This window comes from Manacus candei, unplaced genomic scaffold, assembly GCF_025592945.1.
Source record: "Manacus candei isolate 608988 ecotype Guabito, Panama unplaced genomic scaffold, ASM2559294v1 h1tg000011l, whole genome shotgun sequence".
Lineage (NCBI taxonomy): Eukaryota > Metazoa > Chordata > Aves > Passeriformes > Pipridae > Manacus > Manacus candei.
In genome coordinates this window covers 15,638,864-15,662,768 of record NW_026138059.1, presented here as the reverse complement: position 1 = coordinate 15,662,768, position 23,905 = coordinate 15,638,864, and the positions used below count along the sequence as shown (strand labels likewise).

Sequence of the window (23,905 nt, the reverse complement as noted above, 5' to 3'; positions counted from 1 at the left end):
AGGAATGTTTCTTGTTCCATAGCAAGATCAGCTGCTACCAAATCTTCTCCAGAGATGTCCACTCCTAATACATGCAACCTGAGCCTCACTGTAAGCTGTATAGCTGCTTTTCCTCGTACCCTGTGCTTTCCTCTCATACTGCAAGGCAACAAGATAACAAAATGTAGTTGCAAAGAAGACATCTTGCAGAGAAGAAATAGCTTTCAGAATTTCAACAGGCTTTTTATGTTTTATATTTTCATTTTTCTGTTTTCACATAGCATTATCATTTTACAAAAGGAATCTTTGATACCTCTTTTAACCATTTAGTATTTTTGTCTAGTGCCAGCTAATTATTTTCTTGGTGGCCACATAAATCAGCAGTCATTAGCAAAAACAAGATACCAGGAATGTTGCACAGTAATGTGTTATAAGATCGATGATACACTATGGTTTCTGCATTTCCATTTTAATCACTCTGTATGATCAGTTGAAGTCAGTGGAAGACAAAACCAGAAATCATTTCACAACCCACTAGCTGATTTAGGAGAGAATTCAAGTTTTGGGTTCAACTGCTAGACCACAACTGAAGGTAATTTCCTGATTGCTCAGAGTTAACTTCCAAAATACCTTGTCAGGGAGGAGGAGAAGATTTATAGAAACTTTGTAAGAACTGAACTAGATTTTTTATCTTTCTGAGCTTATTTCATTCACAGAATTTGAAAAAGTATTCTAAAGATAATGCAAAGTAAAATCTCTTTTTGCTTAATGCAGTAGGTCACTGCTACACATTGTTTTTCTTCCATTATTTTCTTTCTTTTCATCTCAAATGGAAGTAAAAAATCAAACATACCTCTCTTATCCTTTCATGATTCAACTTCTCATCTTGTTACCATACCAATTACATTAAATGCTATTCAAATTTGTGCTTTAACTTAAATGCTAGAAACTCAAAACATCAAATAAATTCTGAACTGGTAGGCTTACACAGTAGTTTTTCCAGAGCTGACTGTACCATCGCCACAGCAGTTTTTCATTCTCTGATGAAAGTGAAGGTGTAAGACTTTTTTCTTCCTGAGATAGACTGATTGCCTGTGTAGAGAAGTAGGTTAGTTTTCTGTAAGTTTTTGTAGGAGGGTAAAGCAATGGATGATAACACCATCCTCATTTTAATTTTCTAAAGGTTTCAGACAAAGCATTCAAGAATTTTGACAACCATTAGCAGTTGCATCCCCTTGTTCTTTCAGTTTTAGATATTTACAAAATTTGTTTTTCTCTTCTGTTTTTAGCACAAGAAGAATGGGCCACAACCCGTTCCAGCCTAAAGGCACCACCTCCAAGGTCAGCCAGAGGGGGTTACAGGGAACACCCCTATGGTAGATATTGAAGGTCCTCCTCATCTGTGACCTCATCTCAAAGACAATTAATAGCCTGTGGTCTCCACATAAACAGCAACAAGACAAGTAATAGTCCATTTCTTTTCTATCCTAGGGGTTACTGCTTATTATTATCCTATGTACTACTTGTATTTCCTATAACATTGGCGTGACATTGGCATTAGTATTATTTTATAACACGGACTTAAAAAAACAGAGACAAAAAACCTTTGGCAAACATTGTCTATAAACTATTCAAAGATGATGTTCTATTGGTTGTATTCATTGCTGTGTGTAACTTAAAAAGCATGACACTGTTACAGATCTCGAGTCTCTACATACTAGCTAAGGCTGAGTTTCTGTTTAGGGTTGCTAAAAGACTGTAATATGATTCTTTTTTTCCTTTTCCTTTTTTTTTTTTTGAACCAGACAATAATCAAGCTGTAGATAAGATGTTTAACCTGTCTTTTTTAATATATGTTAGTTTAGATTAAGATGTTCGATATTCAGTTTGTAAATTTAATTTTAAATGCTGTTTTAATGGGGTTGAAAACAAGCAGCTACTGTATGTATGTAGCTAACTGAAGTTGTTCAGTGTTTTAACCTGTATTTGTTAAAAAAATCACTTAAAGTTCCATGTGTAAGCTTCTCTAAATAGGAAACCATAATTTTGTCAAATATGTTTGCCATAATTTGTCAATAAAGCTGAAACCTTTTGTAACAAACTAAATTTGGAATTACTTGTTTTCTAGCTTTAAATGCCTGCTTTATTTCTTTTTCAAGAGATGCCTAAAATGTTTTTTATATAAAAATTACAAAAATGATCCCAAGCCTGTTTTAAGATTTTTTGTGTAAGACTTTAAAAGTTGTATTAATAACTTCTGGTTGTTAAATAATTTAAAAGTTAACAAACTAAACTGTTACATGAATCATGGTTAGTATCCACTAATGTATAACATGTTAATGGAAAAAAATGCTTTAGAACAATAAATGGATTTTAAACTATCCTTTAAGCTTGATCTTGCTAAACACAAACTCTGATTGACTTGTTTGTATTAGCATGTCTCTCGTGAGAATGTAATGGAGTTTAAAGAGGTAAGATTACCACTTACCACTGTTAGACTGTCTAAATGCTAGTTCTTCAACCTTTGAGTTTCCCCGCACATTAAATATCCCATTCAACATGTAAGCATTGCATAGATTCACCTATTTGTTTTCACTCAGAAGAGTGCGTTGACTGCATTTTTCGTAGTATATAACAATTTGTCTTGATAAACAAATCATCAGTGTCACTGCCCAGTTGTTGGTACTCAACTTCAAAAACTTTATTTGTAATTTTCAGTGCTAAATATCACCGCCCTTGAAGGCAGTTTAGAGGGCTGATATTCTTTTGAGACTATCAGACTTGATGGCTGATGATTATTAAGGAAATATGTCGCAGGACTCAAAGGATGACTAAACGTTAAACAGGTAACACTAATAGTAACTCTGTAATTTTGAGTATGCAACAGTAATGTAAAATATTCTCAGTTATTAAGTTACTGATAGTTAAAAAAGTAAACCTACCAAAAGATAACAAATAGGTATATAGGCTATTAAAACAACTAATTAACATTAACTAGTGACAACAAAATTATTCTACAATATATAACCCTCAACGTAATAAACAGAACTAAAATTAACAATAATAGTAATGCAACTCTTGCTAACAACAAATATATAACCTAAATTTTGATGAAGAAAAAAAAAAAGAACAGAAGACTTGATGGTAGGGATGCCAAAACTGTTTATCCTTTAAATACAGTCTTTTTGTTTACAGTGGCTTTTTGTCAATGTGATTGGTTTACTTTTTTGATGAGACTAAAGTACAGGCCGATTGCTGTTCAGTTTGTGAACAAAATCTCTTGCAGCTGGAGTTGCATGCTAGCTCTTTTTGAATAGTTTATGATGAGTATGTTTTGTTGTTTGAAGTGTTTAAGTGAATTTAGTAGGCTACATGATGGTTACACTGAGTTTATTCTGTCTCGCTGTTTCAGGGATTCACAGGCACTGGACAGCTAAGCAGCAGATCTGCTGAGAAGTGGTCAGGTAAGCTCTGCTGCATCTCAGGGGGTTTTTCTATTTCCTATTTTATCTGTGCATTTGTTTTTACTAACAACATATTCACCAACATTTTTAAAATAAATATTTCTTTCCAGCAATGTTTCTCTGCGTAGCAGCATAATGATTATGGTGTAATGGCAATCAAAACATTTACTTTTATATATTATGATACCTCTCACTTAAATAAAATAAGTGTTGTCTTCTAGCTTTTTAATGGTAAATATTAAGATGGTATATTTTTATAACTGCTCCTGCTAAAAACATAAGCTGCTGTTTATTAAAAGTATGCCTACATTTTGAAAACAAGCTAGTCACATAACATAAAAAAATACAACACTAGCTTATCCTTGCTTCTGAAAATATGTATCATTTCTTCCTATGGCAAATGTATCTGTATAGAGACAGGAAGTTTGTTATTTATTCTTATGCTTGGTATGTTTTTCTTTTTTTTATGCTTTAGAATGGCAGGGACATTAATGGTATTACTATGTAATGGCATGGATCAAGGCATCACTTTCTAATATTTCTCTGTTTAAATACATTTAAACATAAAGATTTGTCTTGGATGACTTTTTTAAATAGACTTCAGATTATATATGAGATTTTGGCTGAAGACAAATTTTGGCTGGAAACAAACAAAAAAATTCAGCTCGGTTACAACTTTGTCCACAGATTCAAAATTCAACTCAGTTACAACTTTGTCCACAGATTCAGAAGCGTAAACCTAATCACAATACAAAACCTACAAATTCTCGTCCTCTTTCATGATTGTTAAACCAGATAAGAGTTAATAAACAAAACAGATGACGTTGTGCACCAAATACACAATCTTAGACACGTTTATTACTCTGGCATCTTTTCCCATAACTGTGGTCTGGCTGATTTAACATTTTCCAGCTATTGTGGTATTCAACGGTTACTTACAAACCACAAGTTGTATTGTATAGCAAGATATAAAAGATTTAATTTTCCTCTCCAAAGGGTTGCCTCAAGGTCTTTATAAATTAGTTTTATTTATGTGCTGCAACCACTCTACAGGCCAGAGTGATATAACATGGAATTAAGGTTTGTCTGCATATTGCAGGCACATCAGTGTGAATGTACCACTGTAGGAAAAAGCTTCCATCTACCCACCTCACATGTAGTTATGCAAATTTGCTTCATTCAGGGTATATCTATACAAAAAAGAAAAATACTTTCCACTCCTATAAATGCATTTTCATCATACTGGTTTAACTGTGATTATAAATTACTATACATTATAGATTTTACTATATAAGTATTCCAGGAAATGCTCGCATGCCTTATTGAAATGATAAATTACATAAAGCTGTGACTAGGTCATACCTGATGTGAGATCCAGGGCAAAATACATAAAACTAATTTCTCACTTGCGTATCAGATTTTTATATGAGGGTAACTACTGTGAACTCCTTGAGGACAGACTCCAATAAATATAGCTTTTTAGCAGAACAGTGTCCTTTAATATTCCTGTCTCCAAGTCCACTTTAAAGCTATTATTTGTGTAGATTAAAAAAATGGCAGAATGTATCAGTAAAATTATACATTGTGAAATATTCTTATATAAGAATTATTTAGAAAAAGTGGGTTAGCAATTAACAGTGTAAGCAACTGTTTTTGCAAACAGTTTTTCTATTGATTTTCAGGAAAATAGTATGAAAAATTACCCATGACTTCATGTGTTCTGTGCCAACTGCAAAGTATAGTTCAGAACTGTTTCTGAAGTCTTGCAGTTAATCAACTATGTCTTAGGAAAACAAAAATCTACCTTCTTAATTTTTGAAAGAGTAACAAGAGAGTCTGCTTATTCTAATTAACAGCTATCTTCAGGTCTTCCGTGGAACGTTGTGACATATTCCACACATCCACCAGTCAGTTCAGCCATAATCTTGAGGTCCTGAAAATTTATGTGCATCATCAGAAAACACATAACTTCACTTATGCTGCAGATCATTCCAGGACACTAGTCACCAGTTAAACATTTTCTTTGGCTGAATTCACATACCAATTAGTTTTATTTGTAATAGGAACTAAAAACAGTATAAAATATCAAAACAATGAGTTAAAAAACACTGGAAAAGAGAGACTGAAAAAGCAAAATCTTGTTAAAATATTCTAAGATTTTTTTACTTTGTTTGTCCAGGTTGACCTCATCTATGGAACAGTTTGATCTTTAAAAGAAAAGAGTACAATATAGTTTTTAGTACTTAAATCAACAAATTATATTTTAGTCTAGGAGATGTTTTGCATGTATTCAATGCATGTAGCCATTTTAACTGCAAAAATTAGTTATTCCTAAAGAAGCAACCTCTATTAGAAAATGAAGTAGCACCATGTAATTATTTCTTTCCTATTCAGCTTATCTTACTCTGTTTTAACAAAGGGCTTAAATCTTCATATGAATAAATGAAAATCTCAAGAAATTCATGACCTCACCACAAAGGATGCTGACAACATTTTTCTAACTCTGTGAGGTCCTCAACCTCCATTCAGAGTAACAGAGCTACAACCATAAAGACAGGAGATCTGTCTTCTTACTCCATGTTCAGTCTGTAGCCCAGCCATAATTACTCCATTATACCCAAACCTGCTGAGTTCTAAACTGCATAACACAGATGTTACTGAAAGTGAATGAGTGCATGTAAAACAGGTCACTGTGTGGTAGCGCTGAAGAAATGGATGTGAACACCTTGTGACTAAGCATGGCAGGCTGGAAGAACCTGTGTCTCCCTATTGCCAGAGAACCAAACTACAGCCAGTACTGCACTTCTGAGCTGAGTATCAGGAATTTAGTAAAGCGACCAAGTTACTGTTAGAATCATCAGTTGAAAGGCTTAACATTTTACCATAAAATATGGATTTATAGTCATGGCTGGGCTTCGCGAATGAAGATTTGGGAAGGGCTCTACCGACATTTGTTACAAGTGCCCTGGTGGCTAAAAAGGCCAATGCGAGATAGACAAGTCTGGTTGCAAAAGGCACAGCAGAAAGACTCATTAGGTGCTATTGACAAGACACGGATCTTTCTGTGTTTTGTTTCTCCTCAAGAGTAGTCCCGCATGTGTTCTCAAAAGCATCAGCAGCGTTATAGATGGTGTGTCTCCAGACCTCCCGACTGGAGGCCAGAGTAGACCAGTGATAAAGATCAATATGGCCAAGGCTGAGATGTTGTTTCAGGAAGTCCTTGTATCTCCACTTCAGGGCTCCTTTCTTGCGGCAGCCAGCAGCAAGTTCACCATAGAGCAAGATCTTAGGGAGGCGGTGGTCCTTCATCCTTGAGACGTGCCCTGCCCAGCGCAGCTGTGTTCTCAGTAACATGGCCTCAATATTCATAACAGCTGCCTGTTCTAGAACAGACGTATTAGTCACATAATCTGACCAGTGGATGTTTAGGATTGTTCAGAGGCAGTGTTGTTGATGGAAGCGTTCTAAGAGTCGCAGGTGGTGGTGGTAGATGACCCATGATTCAGATCCATATAAAAGAGTAGACAGCACAATGGCTCTGTAAACACTGATCTTTGTACTTTTCTTCAGGTGTTTATTTCACCAAACTCTTTTATGGAGTTTTTCAAAAGCTCTATATGCCTTTGCTAACCTGTTGTCTATCTCTCCATCAATCTTACCATCCGAGGAGATGAGGCTGCCTAGGTAATTAAACTGCTGGACTGATTTGAGCTCTGATTGGCCAATGGTGATATGGGGATGAAGGAAGACTTCCTGAGGTGCAGGTTGATAGAAAACTTCTGTCTTCTTCAAGTTGACTTCCAGCCCAAAAAGCACAGCAGCCTCTGCAAAGCAGGAAGTTAAACGCTGCAGAGCTACTTCTGTGTGGGTGACAAGGGCGGCGTCATCAGCATAAAGCAGCTCCCGAACAAGATGATTTAAGGTCTTAGTGTGGGCCTTCAGTCACCTTAGGTTGAAAAGGCTTCCATCGGTACGATATCAAATGTAGATACCATCTTCTTCATCGAGGTCTGCTGTGACCCTTTGGAGCATCATGCTGAAAAAGATTGTGAATAGAGCTGGTGCAAGAATGCAGCCTTGTTTCACACCATTAGTTATCAGAAAGGGCTCAGAAAGTGCATTGCCGTATCTGACTTGGCTGCGCTGATCCTCATGAAGTAAGATGATCATTTTAAGGAACTTGGGGGGACATCCTAAACGTTCCAAAATCTGCCATAGACCTTTTCTGCTCACAGTATCAAAAGCTTTGGTGAGGTCAACCAAGGTTACATAGAGACCTTTGTTCCGTTCCCTACACTTCTCTTGCAGTTGTCTGAGAACAAATACCATGTCTGTGGTACTCCTGTTGACTCTGAAACCACATTGGCTTTCAGGTAGAATTTCTTCTGCTACAGTGGATACTAGGCTGTTCAAAAGTATTCTTGCAAGGATTTTGCCAGCAATGTTCTCATGATATATCACCCAGGATTATTATCTTAAGGTTAAAATCAAGAACACGTAGGTGATGCATTGTGTTCAAATAAAAAAAATTTGGTCTACATTAGTGATGTATTTCCTTCATGTTTGACAGTAGGAATGTTGTTTTGTGAACCATCTTTCTCAGAAGTCCAAAGTTTTGCAACAAATATCACAACTAGTAAGTTATAAATGGACGTAAAGGAGAGTCATAGAATAAGCTAAACATTGGAAAGAAGAAGTCTTTGTTAATGTCTGAAAGAAGTATATGATCTATTAAGGAAAGGAAGTCCTAGAACATTTTCCATATTGTATTGCATTAAAATGCAGAAAATGTTAAGTCAAGATTGTATAAAGGTTAAGTAGGGACAGCACTGGATATCGGCGTTCTTCATGCAACCTTCTTAGAGATACCTCATGTTCTGTAAAGTTACTGGTATGCTTCCTGTCTTTTATGGAAAAATACTGTGTAAAAGGAAAAGACAACTGAGAAAATCTACCTGAATTTCCTAAGCAGCTACGTATTTTGACAGAAAATTTTTCTCCTGTAATTTCCTGTAATTTCTTTTGTGAAAGAAATACCAAATCTAAACAAGATTATAATCTCTTTACGCAATCTATTTACTACAACGTTTTAGCAAAGATGTTAAAGAAAATAGTAATTTTTTTCTGTAAATATTACCTGAATTCTTTTATAATGCTGTAGAACTTCAATGGCAAGAAGATGGCAAGAAGATGGCAAGAAGATAAAGTTATTTTGGGAAAAAATTTCATAGAGTCAGAATCATGGGTTATAAATTAATCTTATGTGACAAAGAACCAACTTATCCCTATATCAGAATGTATGAATTTTTAGGATTCAGTAGGACAGAGTCTATTTGTAGTGCATTTTTTCTAAGGTAGGATTAAAAAAAAAATTCATTTCACTAAGACATTACAAAGTTTTTGCATGAAAAGGAAGGCCATAGTTGAAAGGGCTGACTGTAATTAATGCCCAAAAAATAAAGATCATATTTGTTATTATTTCAAGTCATCCTCTGTTGTCAACAGATAAAGTACAAAAAGAACCCTAATTAACATGTAAAATCACAGGAAAAACTGAAAACAAAGAAAACAATCCTAATGTCTTCTGGAGGTTTTTTTGTCCTCCAAAAAAACTTCGATGCACTCTGTGATTTCTGTCAGTTATTAAAACTCAAGAGTTATCAGAAAAAGTATCGTGTGTTATCAGTTTTATTGTACTGATCTGTGGAGACAGAACAACCACATAGGTAACTCTCAAACCAATTATGGCTTTAAAGATGATCACCATCTTCCATTATGTTGTTAGCTAATTAAATTTTTCTAGTCATTACTATTTATCATTGAGACCTGACAAAAACCTTTGAAATCATTAAGCCTTTGCTTTTTCTTCAGCTGGTTTTGTTTCTGGTCCTGTAGGCTAGATGCTAACATCCATTTAGAGACTTTAAGGAAAATTATTCCCACTGAAAGATTTGCTGACCTACGTACTTATTAGAGAAATCATGAGCTTCGCTCATGAATATGCTGATATCTTTTAGTGAAGACATACTGTATACAGTATTTATGTTCTGAGACTATGGAATCTGAAGACTAACTGTGCCTGCCAGTATGAGTACGGGAAAGATTTTCTGTCCTTTCGCAACCTCTGATTGACTAAATAATTTGTACTATAACCCAACATTATAACATGTTGAAATAAATCTCTAAATCATGCATATCTGGAACACAGTTTTCATTCTCAAAGAGAAGCAATTTCTGTCAACTTAAGCATAAGAAATGCAGATTTCTAAACTTCTACTAAAAACATGTCACTGTTTTAAAAGTTTGTTTTGCTTATATAAATCCTATTAAAAGGTTGTGTTTGCTACTTATTGAAAGGCATGAATGCCTCCTTGCCTAAAATAGTTGAATGAACTTTGAAACTTCAGATGCTTTAGCAGAGAATAGCAAAATTTATTGAGAACACAATTGCAGGCTTTCATATTTTAAATCTGTAAATCAGAAGGAAGGTTTATTGGAGGGAGATCATACCCATGGTGTAATGGTATAGGTCATCATTCATATATTAAAAGGAAAAATATTAAAGAAAAGTATGTGTAGTTGATTGTGTAAATCCGTCATGTGCCCAAAGAATGTTTCAAGTTGCTGTATGGAAACAATCAGAACTTTCTAATATCTTTTAGCAACATTTGAGTGTACAAGTAGAATAATAGAAATGCTTCAATGCTCTAATAAGAAAAGAATTAATTATGAAAACAATATTTCCTGTTTATTTCTGTTGCTGCTGTATTATATTGATTTAATGGAGGTATAGTTTCTTGTTATAGAGTGTCATTATATAGTGTGAGAGTACCTGCTTATATCACGTTTGGCACTGTTCTTGCCATGCAGGATGCATTAGCTCATGATGGATGGCTTCCTCACAGAAAAACAATGAATACCTTTGTTACATGCCCTTGCATTACAGGACCTTCACACTGTGTTACCACCAAGTCAGAGGTACAAACTGCTGAACTGCTCATGTATGACTTAGCATTCTGTGTGGGTTTTCTTCATTTACTTCTGCATGGAAAACAGAAAAAAATATGCATATATTTTGTATCATGGTTTACTGTATTCATTTATAACTCCATATTCATTGCTCAGCTAACAATTCATTATATTTCTTCTTGAACTTTAGAACAATCCTGTACAACCAGTGGCACAATTCAGTGAAACGGTGTAGTGGCTTGACCCTGGCTGGCTGCCAGGTACTCACCAAAGTCGCCCTATCATCCCCTCTGCAACTGGACAGAGGAGAGTAAATATAACGAAGGATTCATGAGCTGAGATAAGAACTGAGAGAGATCAGTCACCAATCACTGTCACAGGCAAAACAGACTTGAAGTGGGGACATTAATTAAATTTATTACTGACAGAATCAGAGAAGGAAAATGAGAAGTAAAATACATCTTAAAAACACCTGTCCCCCACCCCTCTCTCCTTCCCAAGTTCTACCTACTCTGCCCACAGCGACATAGGGAGATGAGAAGTGGGGGTTATGGTCAGTTCACCACAAGTTGTTTCTGCCTTTCTGCTGCTGCTTGGGGATGGGAGTCCTTTCTCTGCTCCACCATGGTCTCCCTCCCACAGGAGAGTCCTTCTCCAGCATGAGTCCAACCCACGGGCAACAGTTCTTCACAAACTGCTGCAATGTGGGTCACTTTTCCACAGGGTGCAGTCCTTCAGGCACAGACTGTTCCAATGTGGGTCCACCACAGGGCCACAAGTCCTACCTGCAAACCTGCTCCAGTATGGTCTCTTCTCTCCGTGGGTCAGTAGACCCCTGCCAGGACCCTTCTCCATCATGGGCCTCCCATGGGGTCACAGCCTCCTTTGGGCATCCACCTGCTCCGGTGTGGGTCTCCTCCATGGGCTGCAGGTGGATCCCTGCACCCCTGTGGTCCTCCATGGGCTGCAGGGGGACAACCTGCTTCACCATGGTCTGCACCACGGGTTGCAGGGAAACCTCAGCTCCAACGCCTGGAGCACCTCCTCCCCCTCCTTCTCTACTGGCCTTGGTGTTTGCACTGTTGTTCACATGTTCTCACTCCACTCTTCTCTAGCTGCAGTTTTCATCTGCCCAATAACTTTTTTTCACCCTTCTTAAATACATTATCACAGAGGCATTACTATCATTCCTGATGGGCTCAGCCTTGGCCAGCAGTGGGTCTGTCCTGGAGCTGCCAGGTATTGGCTCTGCAGGACACAGGAGAAGCTTCAAGCAGCTTCTCACAGAAGCCACCCCTGTCAACCCCTTCTGCTACCAAAACCTGGCCAGACAAATCCAACACCCTTGCATATGCTGCTTCTTTATTTTAATTTTTCTCTTTCTTTTTCCTCTTCCCATATACCTACTTTAGCTGAAAAGATAATCAAGGACACTGTCATTCAAATGAAATGCTACTACTCTCTGATAATATAGGAATTCAGTTTAGTATTCTCTGAGTATTTAAAACTGATAGGGTTCTTTTTCTTATTCTGCATAGTATTTTGAGAATTATATATGTTTTTAATATCTCTTTTTGAATTCATGATGTAAAGATGCAAACAACTGACAGGAATGTTACATTATGTTGAATTCCAGTTAAGCAAAGCAGGTTTCTGAAGGAGAATTTAATCCTGCAGATTTTACTCAGGTTTCATTTACTAAAAATCCATGCTGACATCAAGAAATGAAAAGGGAATATTAAATTCAGAATGTGATCTGCAGTCATTTTTATTATTTAATTAAATTCAAACAGAACACATTCCTGTAAAGGATTGTATTGCATCATTCTAGCCCATGTCCTGCTTAGCTGACAGTGTGAAATAACCTTGATCTTCAGGAAGAGTACTTCAGTTACAGTACCAACATTAGGATTCTACTTTTTATATCATCATAACTAACTTTCCCATGTGAAAGGAAATTATTTAGTTGAAGGTCTTGGGACTGTCACCCACTCCAAATCTCAACCTGGCAATCAAGTTCATCCGTCCATGGTAGTCATCATTTTATTTTCATAACAACTAAGTTTCTGAAGGAGGCACAATACTTTCCTTTACATAGTCTTTAATGACAGTGTTACTGAACTTGTTTGCAGATCTAAGGCAAAAATGGGTCATCCACTAGACTGTGAAGGCCTGTGGAGTACGTGCTTTAGGAAATCTAGTGCTCATTCAAAAGAGTTATTGTAACCCCAAGAATACTACATAGTTCTTAGAAAGCTTAAATAGCACCTACAGAGCTTAGAAGAAAATTTCTGCATAGAACTCTGCTTAATGAAGGCAGTAGATATTTTAATCTCTGCCTTATAATAGAGAATTAGAAAAATAATGAAGCTGAATTATTTGCTAAGGTTACTCAGCAGGTCAAAGTAACATAATAAAGTGCAATTAGCAAAGGAGCAGGTTTGCTAGTAAGAAGCTGCATCAGGAAATGAAACACAGGACATATTCAGAACTATGGTTTGTTGTGAGAACTGAACTCCCTTGTCTATCATGCAGATGTACTATTATCACTTGGCACCTGCTGGACTTTACCAGGGAACTGGATGAAGCAGCAGAATGTGTGTGTGTAGGGAATATACATACATACATATGTCAGATTTACATTCAAGAAATGTTATTATCTTCATCCCTTTGCATTATCACTCTGTTTTTCTATAACTGCATCAACTGTTGCCATGGTAAGTTTCTCACACTGTATGTCTCTGATGAAGAAGAAATACATCTATAAATACTCATAAGGGCTTGAGACTCCTGGTAATACCTGATGTCCTCCCTATAGCACTGAACACATTGGGATTGGACCCTAAAAACCTACATATTCTGAAATTTTATAGTGCTGACAGTTCTAGAAATAACAGAAGTTCTGTTTTAGACCGGTTTAGGGATAATTTTAGATTCAGAGTTGTTTGGGTTTTACTCCTTTGAAGTCTGCTAGGCTAAATTAATGGAAATAAGGCATCTGACTTTGTAATACCTAGTCAACCAAAAATAACCCTCAGAATATGTTTAAGGATCTACAAAACTGTGTTAGTTTTTTTTAATATGAAAACATTTTATACCAAGTTCTTCATCTGGACTTATGTGGATGACTCATTTTCATTCACAGCTCTCATAGATAAAATACAGAACCCCAAAACAAGCTATACAACTTTAATCTGTCATGCCTCCATTTCTCTCATTTATCTTGTAAATATACTCTTGGCAGGGCTGGTAATTTTAGCTACCATTGAGATAACCAGTACAGTCTGTAAATGCAACTGTGTCCACTTCAAATTAAATTATCCATGATGACTATCTGTTCAATCCAAGGATTTTGGATGCTAAACAGTTGAGAAAAATAAAAGATTTTGGGAATTTGCAAAATAATAAAAGTTCCTTTTTTGTTATCAAATGTCTGTGAAAGTATATTACAAAATATGTGCCACAATACACTCCAGGGCTGGTTTCTCATGCATAAGAGAATAAGAACTCCCTTCCTTTGTCAGACCTGACCAGTATCCTAACCAGTATCTTTTTTCTGTCAGATCCAGAAATGGATGTTTGGGGTGCATGGTGGAGGGCTTAGGAGAAATACATAGAAACAAGTAGAAGCTCTGCTGTATTAGCAAATTAACACCAGACTGGTTCTATCTCAGACTTGTTTTCCCAGTGCCCGTCTTTTTAACTCCACTGTCTTACCTAATGTACAAATAGATGTCTGTGATAGTAATGTGTAAAAGTTGTGTGTCCAAATGAGCTTTTATCCGTAGAACCACTGGCTGACATTCCCAGGTGCTGGGGTCTCTGCAGTGATTTGCGTTACAAGGAAAGTGGGGGGTGTTTAATGACCAAATAGCTGAGTTTGACTAAAGCAGAGGAATGGATTATATTATCCTTCAGCATATCTACCAGCAGAATTTTGTGTGAGGCAAATTGCTCACAGTAAAAGCCTGCTAATGCTGTATTTCTTGTTGTCTTGAGATCTTACAGAAAATCTTAGGATCTGATTTTCATCAGTTACAAGTGGCATCACAGGAGTTTTTCCTGACTATGCAAAGTGTTGTTTAAGGTTAGGTGCAAGCATTGGGTTTCCCAGGGTATGTAACAGTGGGGAATGTTTTATTTTAACTCAGAAATGTAATAAAAAATTAGTCACACTAATGAGGTATTGACATACTATAGCCACAAGTGACCAGAAAACCAACTTCAAAATTCATAATTTTGTCAAGAAAAATTAAAGATTTGAATAGAGTTAAGCAATTAATAAAGGAATAACACATTGAATAATGAAGATAAAAGAAATATTGAATGTTTTTCAGTGCCCTTTCTTATACATGAAATTAAGCAGGAAAAAAATATAACTTAACCATTGTAGACTCAATGGTTGAAACAAAAAAAAGAATAAAACCAAAATTTACCTCAACCACTGACTACATCAAATGTATACATGAAAAGACCTGAATTAGGGTTTCACTGGCTTGTAACTGGTATTTAACTAACTTCACAGTGCTTGGCTTGCTTTTACCATTTATTTTGCAAGCCTGATATTTATACCTACCTAATATTTTCCATCAAGGAAAAGTTTATGGAAAGGTTTACATAATTTGCAAATTGAAAATTCCTGTATCAGAAATTTGCTTAGAGTATGAGGAATTCTCCTTAAAGTCTTAAAAATTATTTTCTGATTCTTTCCTGAAAATCTGTTTGGTTTGGAGAATATCATGAGACATCCACAAAGTTGTTGTTTACTGACTCAGTAAACTTGCTAGAAGCAATAAAAATGTGTATGTTCCCCTACCCCACTGATGAGATTTTTTTCTTCTATGCGAAGTTACCTTAGTGTGACAGTTGGGGAAGTATTGAGCACATTCATCATCTAACTTCAAATACCTAGCTTTTGCCACTGTGGGTACTTAGGGTACCTATGCATTCAGTGGAGTGATCTTTGCTTACAGAAAATAATTCAGAGTACCTTAGCCAGGTATCTGGATGTAGACAAGTACACAAGTCTCCATTGGCTGGCTGAAAAGACTAACTAACGTGTTTAAAAAAAAATATCTCCCTCCTCAGCCTTAATCTTCAAATTATCTCTTGATTCATTGGTTTTAATAAGAACTGATTTTAATTAGTCTTTCACAGACCCGATTTTGTTAATATTAACAAGAGATGAAACTCCAACCCAACTTGTCCTCACAAGTTCCCATTCTCATCCATACCAGCATTCAGAATTCATTTACTCAGGATGAATATAATTATTCTACTGTATTATCTGCATAAAGAGTGTTGGTATTCACACAGTTCATTGCCACAACCTCTTTTGTTACACTGTTCAAAGCATACTCATACTCATGCATGGACCATGGGCCTTCATCTCAAGTAGATTGCAGGTGCAGAAAAGGTATTGAGGCAGCACTTGATGAATTTGTAGCAGTATGAAAATTAAGAACTTAAATGAGAAAGCTAGGATAAAATTATAGCTAAAGTTTCATACAGTAACTTTACAAAAAGGTTCAAAAAGTTAAAAAAAAAAAGTAGAAATACCAGTTTTAGTTTAGTTTTCTCCTTTCCTTCTTTTTTGCTCTGCTGTGTACACTCATCATTTCAGAGACCCTAAAGAGGTGATCACATGATCTCCCATTCTACTTGCAGGGCATAGGAATGTGTTAGAACTGTGTAGAAAATTCTGTTGTTATTTTTTGTAACTGTTTTATCTCATAGCATACAGAATTTGGAAGGCAATGTCTTCCCAGAGTTTTCTGTCATCCAAACTATCCCTGTGTCACAGAGATGCTGTGTGAAGCTACATAAGTAATTTAAGCTAAAATATTAATGCAACAACTAATTTTATGTTTTTCATTGAATATGTCTGCCCAACTTTATCTTGATTTTCAGATTTTTGGAGCCTTAGGGAAGTACTGTACCTTTTGAATGGTGTGCAGGGAACTGAGAGTGCTCAACATCATTTGCAATAAATCACTCTGTTCTGAAGGACTGAGCCTCAGGTTGGGACTCTCCACAGCCCTGAGTTCTGGACCTCAGGCTACCACTCAGACTTAAAGTGATCTTCCAGTCTATCAGGTGAGCTGTGGTATTTTTCTATATATTTTTAGTTTATTTCAAATATGATGTAATTAGATCACCTCAGTCTGCAAAAAATAGGATTATTTTAAACTAGTTCTCATTACATTTGCCATTGGAAAAGAGCTCATACAGAGATACCTGTGGTGCATGTTACTTTGAGACAGGATAATGCATGTAAGTTCTTACACTCTTTTTCGGTCATAGAGAAATATAATCTTTAATAATCTTTCTCACAGAAGTAAACTATATTTGTACAGTATGTTGAACATACAAATAGTTTTTAAAAAAGCGAAATATTTGAAGAAATCATCTCCACTTGTTATGAGTTAGCTCATTGAGAAGGTCATGTTAAAACCAGATTTTGCAGATTCTGGGTTTTTTTGATCTGTTCTCCACTTGTTCATCTATGAAAATATTGATATCTTCACTACACTACTGTGAACATACATTTATTAATGTTTATAGGGTTCATTTACTGTAACGCTGTTGCAACAAACTATGGACGATGAAAATCTGTAAGACATTAAATAAATCTACACCAGCAACTATTTGGATGAAAAAGAATAAACAAAAAAGAGTCAGACCACTAGACTGTAAGACAGATACAAATATTTAATTCAGACTTATATCCAGAATGAGTTAGGTCTTGTGGAGAGAAGGGTAGGAAGGTATCCTGTAATTAAAGTCTATGTCCTCCTGTATATACTAAAGAAAATCATCCAATTATATTGGAAATTATAAATCTGGCATTTCCTAAATCTTCCATACTAAATACTGCATTGTATTTTTCTAACATAAGTTTATATAGAGGCATAATGTCATACAAAAATACAATTATTGCATTTAGTTATTAGAAATGAGTTTGTTTCTTCAGCAGCTTGCGAAACAAAAGGCCATTGTCAGCCTTTGTTCATGGTAGAGAGTGGCATCTAGAAGGTTTCAGCTGAGTAACAAAATTAATATCAATAGCTAATGTGGAGTTACTCTGCAGCTGTACACACCTTCACTTCCTGTACCTCAGGCACCTCCACAATCCTTTCCTTGCTCCTCCTGACCACATACCAGAAAACAGACCTTGAAGCTTAGTCTGCACTGCAGAGCAGCATGAGCCCTCATGTAGAACCCAATTCCCTGTCATCATGTGTTCTGAAAGTGGTGACACTTTTTTTGCCCACACTATTTTTGGATTTGCTCTTGCAAATGGTGATATTTTAAACTATGCCCTGCTTTAGATGTAGATTTTTGTCTGCAGAGAAGGAGCTAAAAGAATGCAGCCAGAAGCTATTCAAGCCTAACATGATTCTAGACTGAGGAAAAAAAAAATCAGTGTATTTTTCAAGATTCCTTCTCCTAGCTAGAGCTGGAAATAAACCCTAGGTGACAGTATTCACACTCCAGTTTTAAGTAGGCTGTGAGTGAGATAAGAAACAGGTGGGAATATGCAGGTTTCTTAAGGGTTTACTTAGATTATAGTTAAATCTGTTAACACTTTGTAAATAGTAATCTAGGGCTCTTAGAAATGTTTTTATTTATTATTATTATTTGTGCTTTGCACATGGCAAATGGAACAAGAAGGGGGAAGCTGTTTGCTCTCTATCACGCAGAATGCTGTTCATCAGAACTAAAATACCTTTACTTAGAACCCAAACTCCTAACAATTGGACTGTTTCCTAAGATGGCTTCCAATTAAGACTTGTGTTCTTGTTAGTATTCTTGGAAACTTGAGAGTAGTGATTCTTTTTCAGTTGGTAACTACAGCTTTAAATAAGTGATACAGGTTTAAATAAGTGATAAACCTTGCTAGGTTTCTAGAAGTTTAACAAAAATCTATAGAGGAAGAAAGGGAAGTCTCGATTTTTCCACATCCTGAGCAAGCCAGGACTTCATAGCAAAATACCAAGGTTCATCTAATTCCATGACTTTCTTGTTTTTCAGCTGTATATATGTATACGTACATGTGTGTGTGTGTATATATATGCACATATACTCAATTCTGGTCCAAAGGACAATTTAACCCCTTTTCAGGTATGTGTCAAAAAAACCAAATGGGATGAAACTCCCTCCACTGTTTATAAAATGTGACTAAATACCTAGTGTAGACTATGTAGCTGTCTTTTAGGTAACTGAGATTGGGTGAAGTTAATCGCAACCTTAATAATTAAACTTCTAAGGGACAAAAGTTTTAAATTACAGTTGGAGGAGCTACTTTCATTAAAAGCTACAGATTGTGTGTATCATGTCATATCATATAATTAATCAAAATGTGTTAAAACTGAAAGAACACAAGGCTTGACACATATGCTATTCTTTGGAGTTTGAGATAAACCTGTTCTGTGCCCAGTGCTCTGTTGCGTAGCAAGAGGTTGAAAAGTGGGCATAGAGAAGCACAGCCCAATGCACAAGAGCTTTGCACAGACCATTCAAGGCTTCACTTTGAGCTCCCCGTGTGCAGCAGTCACCTCATGGAAACTGTCCTATGGAGTTTCCTAGAAGTGGGTTTTCTGTACTTCTGTAACCTTTGCTAATTCTTTCCTCCACTGGTTTTGTTGTTGAATTGTTTGTTTAGTAAAATGTTTGTTTAGGAGAAGGCACTTCTGTTGATAACCTTCAACATTTTCAAAAGGTAGATCAGACACTTCTATCTGTATTTGAGCATTGAAGACATACTTTTGTTTTCAGAAGCACTGACAGCCTTCAGGTTTCACTAGCCTTAACTTCAGGTTCTCAAAAATCAGGAGTCGTCACTGGCATGCAAGATCTACGTGTCCTGACCCAAAACATATTTTTTTTACTTCTCGTCTTGCATCTTTATACAGATGGATAAAGATATATAAAGACATATCATTATACTGTGGAAATTAATATATTATAGATTTTGAGACAGCCAGCTGGTATGAATGAAAGCCAGAGAACTACTGAAGATGCATATATTACACTAATGTTTTACTAATATCTGGAATTGCAGATGAAGTGAATCTCCTTTATTTTCCTAAAAGCATCCCTAAAGACTGGGATATGTTGTGAGGATCTCCAAAATCAGGTAAGTAAATGAGGAGATAAATTATATAAGTATATGCATTTTTTCTCAAGATAGATAAAATTAAATGTAGGAGAATACTCAGCCTGAAGCTAATAGACATAAGACACTGTGAACCATACTAGTAATAAATTAGGGTGCCAGTTATTCCCAGACCTTACTGGCAAATTCTGTAGGTACAGATGTAACATGTAAGTTTGAGTAACTAATCTCTCCTTATAACACTGCTACAGTTTAGTCAGGGCTGAATCTAGCCTTTAGGCTGTGTCCTGAACTCTCTTTTCTCTCAAAGTCAAATATTTTTAGCTTTTATTGACCTAACCAGCTGACTCCGCTCAGCATTTGTGTTTGGTCAAATGCACTTCTCCCCTCTACATCTAAACTGACTGACCAAAGAAGTTGTGTTCTTCAGACATGAAATGAATTTTTATTACTGAAGTCCACAGTGCAGATCATTGGAAGTTATGTAATAATGTGAAAGGACATATAATTGAAAGGCTGTCAGAAGATGAAAGTGTATTAAGCTTCCCAGAGCATTCACATTTGCAACTCACGAAGCCTGATGACACTGAAAAAGCAATTCAGTGTTTAATGCATGCACCTCTGGTGGCAGCGCTCCTCCTCAGCGCTGGCTGTTGAAATATCACAGTCTGTAGCATAGGATTTAATACAGGAGTTTTCCATTAAAGATGTTAGCTGTTGCAGTTCGCAATAACTTCTAGCTCAGTTCACCTGCTGGGGACACAGTACTTTGTCCTTGAGTAAGCAGGATTGCTTTCATCCTATTCTTCTCACTGGAGCAGAGAGGAAGTAGAGTGTGAGTATACATGGAGCAATGTACAACAAGGGAGTAACTGCAATACAGGCATATATTATTATTGGATTTGTTTTAAATGTCAAGCAATAATACATATGAAATAAAAGTAAGTCTGTAACTATCCTGACATTCTCCTAAATGTGCAGTAAAACAAATAATAAATAATAAAACTGTAGGTTACACTAATCAAATTCAAATCAGTTCAACTGCATAATTTTCAGTGAAGAGGTGCTTATGAAACACAGAATAAACTGCAGAAGGGAAGGTTCATTGCTTCCTAATCAAAAGCAGTCAGCTTTAAACACCAGCCAGTCAGGTGATAGGTTTGTCATTTCTCAGCTGTGCTCTTGGAGGGAATTTGCCAAGAAGGCTTGACAGCCTTTAAACTTTGCAGAGCATTTTTTTGCCTGTTTCTGAACATCATGTTGATCTACAAAAACTCCTGGGAGACTGGGAGGAGAGGCAGAGTAACAGCAGTTCTATTAAAATATATTTGCTGCAATGAATGTCAATCAGAGTTTATAGTGTGAAAAAACGTGCATTTTCAGAAGAGAAATTTTCACCACCCCGCAGGTCTGATTCTTTCTTGTCTAATTCTGTCCAGCTACTCTGCGGGACTGAGGAGTGTCAATCATTAATTGCCTGAGTGTCAGAGAAGTAAAGGCTTGTAATGCATCACTAAAAGCCAGAAATCAGGGTGTCTGAATTATGATGGGAAGCTTTAAATGAATATATTACTGCTACATACAATTAACAGCCCAAGCCAGAAATCATTTACTTTCATAATGCAGAACAATGACAGCTCTCCAGTAAAAACATATTTACAGTAGTTTTACATTGCTTTCTAGAGGTTTCATGCAAAAGGGAGAGACAAAAATTAATATGCACCAAGGCAGTTACAGAGAACCCTGTCTTTGTACTGTTCTTTCCTTTTAATCAGCATGAGCTTTGCTAAATAGGGGAAAGAATTATGAGTAGGTAGCAAGCATCTAGGTTACTGAGGGCAAATCACTCTCAGAGGAATAACTTTGCAATTTGAGCAACAGAGTCTGACCTTTACGTGACTTAAGATGAACAGGTCTTCTCTGTTTTAACCCAGCAGGAGCAGCAATTGCAAGGCAGCCAACCTGAAGTCCCTCAGCCACCTTTCCTTACATGAACAGAAGATCTGTTCTCCCGTCCCCTGGCAGTTATACCATTGTGCTGGAAGAATTTTCTACTGTCTTCTATTTCTATTTTCTAATGTCTTTTTAATGTCTTTTTAGTGTCTTCTGTTTCACATTCTCAAGTGTGGGACCTTACATATGTTGTAGTAGTTTTTGGTATTGGTTGAAGTCCCATTAAGCTTCTGAAGTTCTTAAATTGCTTCTTGGAGGGTTTGGGGTTTTTTTTCATGTAACTTAGGTTATAAAAGTAGCACCATAAACATTAATTGAAGAGCCATTAAGCAGTATGGCTGTTTGTTTTGGGTTGATAGAGGACATAAAGCTTCATACCCTGTGGTGGAAAACAATTAGATCTGATGATGAACATGCTATTAAATATACCATTACCAGACTTCCATCAGTTTAACTTTAGAAAATAGCAACCAGCTGTAGCCAAAGCATACACAAGTGATAGAAAGTCATATTTTAATATGACTGTTATAAATATTGTCTTTTCTAATGTTTTATGCTAATGACAGTGACTAATAGTAGTCATTACCTCCATTCATTCTCATAAAAATTTCCTCGAGAGGATGATCACAACTGGAATGCTGTTTAAAATAAACCATTTTTCTAAAATAGAGAACATAAAAAACATTTAAATACCAAGAGGTTGGCTAGCTAATTTATTTTTTAATAGCATGTGTTCAACAACTACAACTTTTGTTAATTGTGCTATCAGTTGAACAGATATTCCTTTCAGAAACATTTTTGGCATACTAACGTGTGTACATGTCATGTCTTCATATGGTCTCTGAAGAGTGGGATAAAAGGTGAATCTTATAGAGGCCAGAAAAAAAGTCTGATGCTACCCCTGTAGAGGCCTAATATTAAGAACATTGAATTTCCTCATCCATTTCTTATTTCAGTTATGAATTCTGCTTACTTGACAGGTACAGAGTACTTCATTATGTGCATGAACAGAAATGCTTAAATGGATGAAGCAGCTATTTACGTCTGATAGGAGCTAAGTGGGACATTAAATTAATGCCAAACAAGCGAGTGCTCATTTTAGTTTCGTTATAAATGGCTGCAGCACAGCAGTAATGTGTTGACTCTCATGTGCTGACAAGTTCTATATTTCTTACAAACTTCCCTTAGAGCTCGATGTGGAAAGACAAATTCACACTCTGCATGATGAAATTAGCAGCAGATGCATTAATAATTGAATAAGGATCTCTGGAGATATACCACAGTTCAGAAGGAGAGTTGTTGCCAGGCTGGTTTAAGTAGAGGCTTCTGTCATATACATATGTCATATACATAAGCTCTGAGTTAAGAGCTGCTGCCTGTATGTAGCCTTTGGTATCAAATCTGCTTCCTGCTTTTAGAAGACTTTGCATAGTTACATTTGACAACCATTAATTTGGGCAGAGTGTGCCCTTGCTCATCCCTCCTTCTTCTCTGACTATTCTGAAACGTAGGGGCAAATTCAACACAGTTCCTTCTGGATTTGTCTCTAGACAAGGAATGGGGTATGAGTGACTGAAAGACTTTCACTGTATGCCAGACTCTTACATTAGATCTCCATTCTCGTAGGGTTGAAAGTTTCCTGAAGTGCAGATCTCAGCTTCTCTCACAAAAGGATTAGGCCAATGGCATCCTGGCCTGGATCAGGAACAGTGTGGCCAACAGGTCCAGGGAAGTGATTCTTCCCCTGTACTCAGTGCTGGCAAGGCCACACCTGGAGTACTGTGTCCAGTTCTGGGCCCTTCAGTTCAGGAAGGATATTGAGGTGCTGGAGCAGGTCCAGAGAAGGGCAACGAGGCTGGTGAAGGGACTCGAGCACAAGTCCTATGAGGAGAGGCTGAGGGAACTGGGGTTGTTCACCCTGGAGAAGAGGAGGCTCAGGGGAAACCTCATCACTCTCTACAACTCCCTGAAAGGAGGTTGTAGCCAGGTGGGCATCAGTCTCTTCTCCCAGGCAGCTATCAGTAAGACAAGAGGGCATGGTCTTAAGCTCTGCCAGGGGAGGTTTAGGTTAGATATTAGGAAGAAATTCTTTACAGAGAGGGTAATCAGGCATTGAAATGGGCTGCCCAGGGAAGTGGTGGATTTACCATCCCTGGAGGTTTTAAGATGAGACTGGATGTGGCACTTAGTGCCATGGTCTAGTAACCACAGCAGTAGTGGATCAAGGGTTGGACTTGATGATCTCAGAGGTCCCTTCCAACCCAGCTGATTCTATGATTCTATACCATACTGCCATCTTCTTTTCCAGCAAAGGTGATTTCCTTTGATTTAACTCCATACACAGGTTTGGGAAGGAAGGAATTTCACAGAATCACAGAATGGGTAAGGTTGGAAGGCACTGCGGTGAGTCATCTGATCCAAC

General features: G+C 36.7%; 1 protein-coding gene across 6 annotated transcripts in view; it reads left to right on the top strand.

Annotated features, from left to right (window-relative positions):
- The window catches only part of KHDRBS2 (KH RNA binding domain containing, signal transduction associated 2), a 365,578-nt gene that overhangs the window by 328,577 nt on the left and 13,096 nt on the right, over positions 1 to 23,905 (top strand). For 2 of the 6 annotated variants that reach the window (XM_051777880.1, XM_051777881.1), the window contains exon 9: positions 1,269 to 2,374. In XM_051777880.1, the coding sequence (XP_051633840.1) occupies positions 1,269 to 1,366 (98 nt within the window). In that variant the 3' untranslated portion in view covers positions 1,367 to 2,374. Of the gene's footprint in view, positions 1 to 1,268; positions 2,375 to 3,391; positions 3,444 to 10,313; positions 10,422 to 14,411; positions 14,528 to 16,322; positions 16,509 to 19,476; positions 19,552 to 23,905 lie in introns of those variants that run through there. The other 4 variants (XR_007902823.1, XR_007902822.1, XR_007902820.1 and 1 more) reach the window with 4 other exon arrangements.